The sequence below is a fragment of the Nyctereutes procyonoides genome, unplaced genomic scaffold (genome assembly GCF_905146905.1).
Source record: "Nyctereutes procyonoides isolate TBG_1078 unplaced genomic scaffold, NYPRO_anot_genome, whole genome shotgun sequence".
NCBI classification, from domain to species: domain Eukaryota; kingdom Metazoa; phylum Chordata; class Mammalia; order Carnivora; family Canidae; genus Nyctereutes; species Nyctereutes procyonoides.
Window position 1 is genome coordinate 18,103,454 of NW_026575128.1, and position 1,635 is coordinate 18,105,088.

At 50.0% G+C, this 1,635-nt stretch overlaps 1 protein-coding gene across 1 annotated transcript; it reads left to right on the plus strand.

Annotated features, from left to right (window-relative positions):
• The first annotated feature begins 268 nt into the window (after window positions 1-268).
• LOC129520610 (epididymal secretory protein E3-beta-like) lies at window positions 269-757 on the plus strand. The gene has a single exon (XM_055341712.1). The coding sequence runs from the start codon at window positions 269-271 to the stop codon at window positions 755-757; it is 489 nt and encodes a 162-aa protein (XP_055197687.1).
• The last annotated feature ends 878 nt before the right edge of the window (window positions 758-1,635 follow it).

Sequence of the window (1,635 nt, forward strand, 5' to 3'; positions counted from 1 at the left end):
GTTCACGAGAGGGTGACTGGCTCCTCGGTTTGGGGGGAAGAGCAGGCCGACGGGAGACGTGTGAACTTCTCGCGATAACCTCCACCAAGTGTTGACCGTCTTGTGTTTGTCTCACTCAGGCTCTAGCGTATTTTCAGCTTTTGTACAGTTTCTCACGCAATGAGATTTATGGTCTCAAGCCTGGGAAGAAAACGGTGACACTGGGCCCCACGTTGGCAGGCAAAGCGATTCTCAGGTGCAAGCCAGCTCTCAGGGCAGGGTGGAGATCATGCTCTCTTGTCTCCTCCCCGTGAGCGTGCAGGTGGCTCTGGCGGTGGAGATGGCATCCTGTCTACCGATGCTCGGCCCTCTCTTGGCCCTGCTGTTTGTGCTCTGCGGGCTGCTGGTCCACGGCCAGAACCTGTCCTGGAGGGCGTTCATGGAGCAGCACTACCTGAGCACAAGCTGGAAGTTCAGCGACTACAGATGCAACGATCTCATGAGGGAAAGAGAAGCTCCAGAGGACAGGAACGGTCACATCTTCATCTATACCTTGTGGCACAAAATCGAGCATATTTGCCTCAGGAAGTGGAGAGATCCTTACAGAAACGTATATATATGGGCCCAGCATCCCTTCCTAATACTCCGGTGCTACCGGGAGAAGAACAGAAAGGGCTACAGAGAGCACAGCAGCTACAGCTACCTGGAATTCCACTGTGGCGGGAACGGGTATGTTGATGGCATAGAGGACATCCGGGTGGTACACATCAAAAAATAGGAAAAGAGCGAGTCCTCCCACACCCCCAGGGTGGAGGAGCATGACCAGTGCTTCCCAAGTGGTGGCCCCTGCCTGCCTATGTCAACAGCCCTCGCGCCCCGTTCCCTTACGTTGATGTGCCAATGTCTTCCAACTACTGAGTTGCACACCACGTGGCGTCTTCCGGTCGGAACTGCCTGCATGGTTTCTCTGCCTCCAATACCCTCTGCCCTCCTTTACCTGGTCTGCTCTTAACTTTTGTTAAGATTAAGCTCACCTGGCTTCTCTCTTTACTGAACCGAGGAGTTTCCTGAGAGTGACTCTCCTCACTCCACCCAAACGGAAAGGTCTTCCCTTCCCTCCATGAATTCGATCATCCCAAGGTGTAGGACATTTATCTACGTTAGGTGTGTGTGATTAGTGTCGGTGTTACAGGCTGCGTGATATCGATTATACTTGCATATGATTTGTGCAGAATGTAGGCTTAAGGTCCGTGTTATGGACACATTTGTGAAATGTGTTTCTAAGAAAATGCAGGGATTTTAGGCAGGTTAAGGCGTTATGTTTCCTGGGAATAATAAATTACGTGGGTGATCATAGCAGGAATGAGCTTATCTGATAATAATCATTTTCACTAGGCAGAGACGTAGACTGGGATAAAGGACTTTAGAACGTAACCTTCCTGTGGGTCGCCGGCAGGCAGGTGCAGGGCAGGATGGGGTAACTGGGTGATGGACATTAAGGAGGCCCCACGATGCAATGAGCACAGGCTCTTATGGGAGACTGATGATTCACCGACCTCTACATCTGAAACTAGTAACACTTTATACATTGTTTAATTGCATTTAAATTAAGAAAATAAAAACTGTAAGCTTCTTCAAGAACGGATCTTATAATTT

Coding starts and splice junctions, on each gene's coding strand:
- LOC129520610 (XM_055341712.1), top strand. CDS start 269: ATGCTCTCTTGTCTCCTCCCCGTGAGCGTGCAGGTGGCTCTGGCGGTG.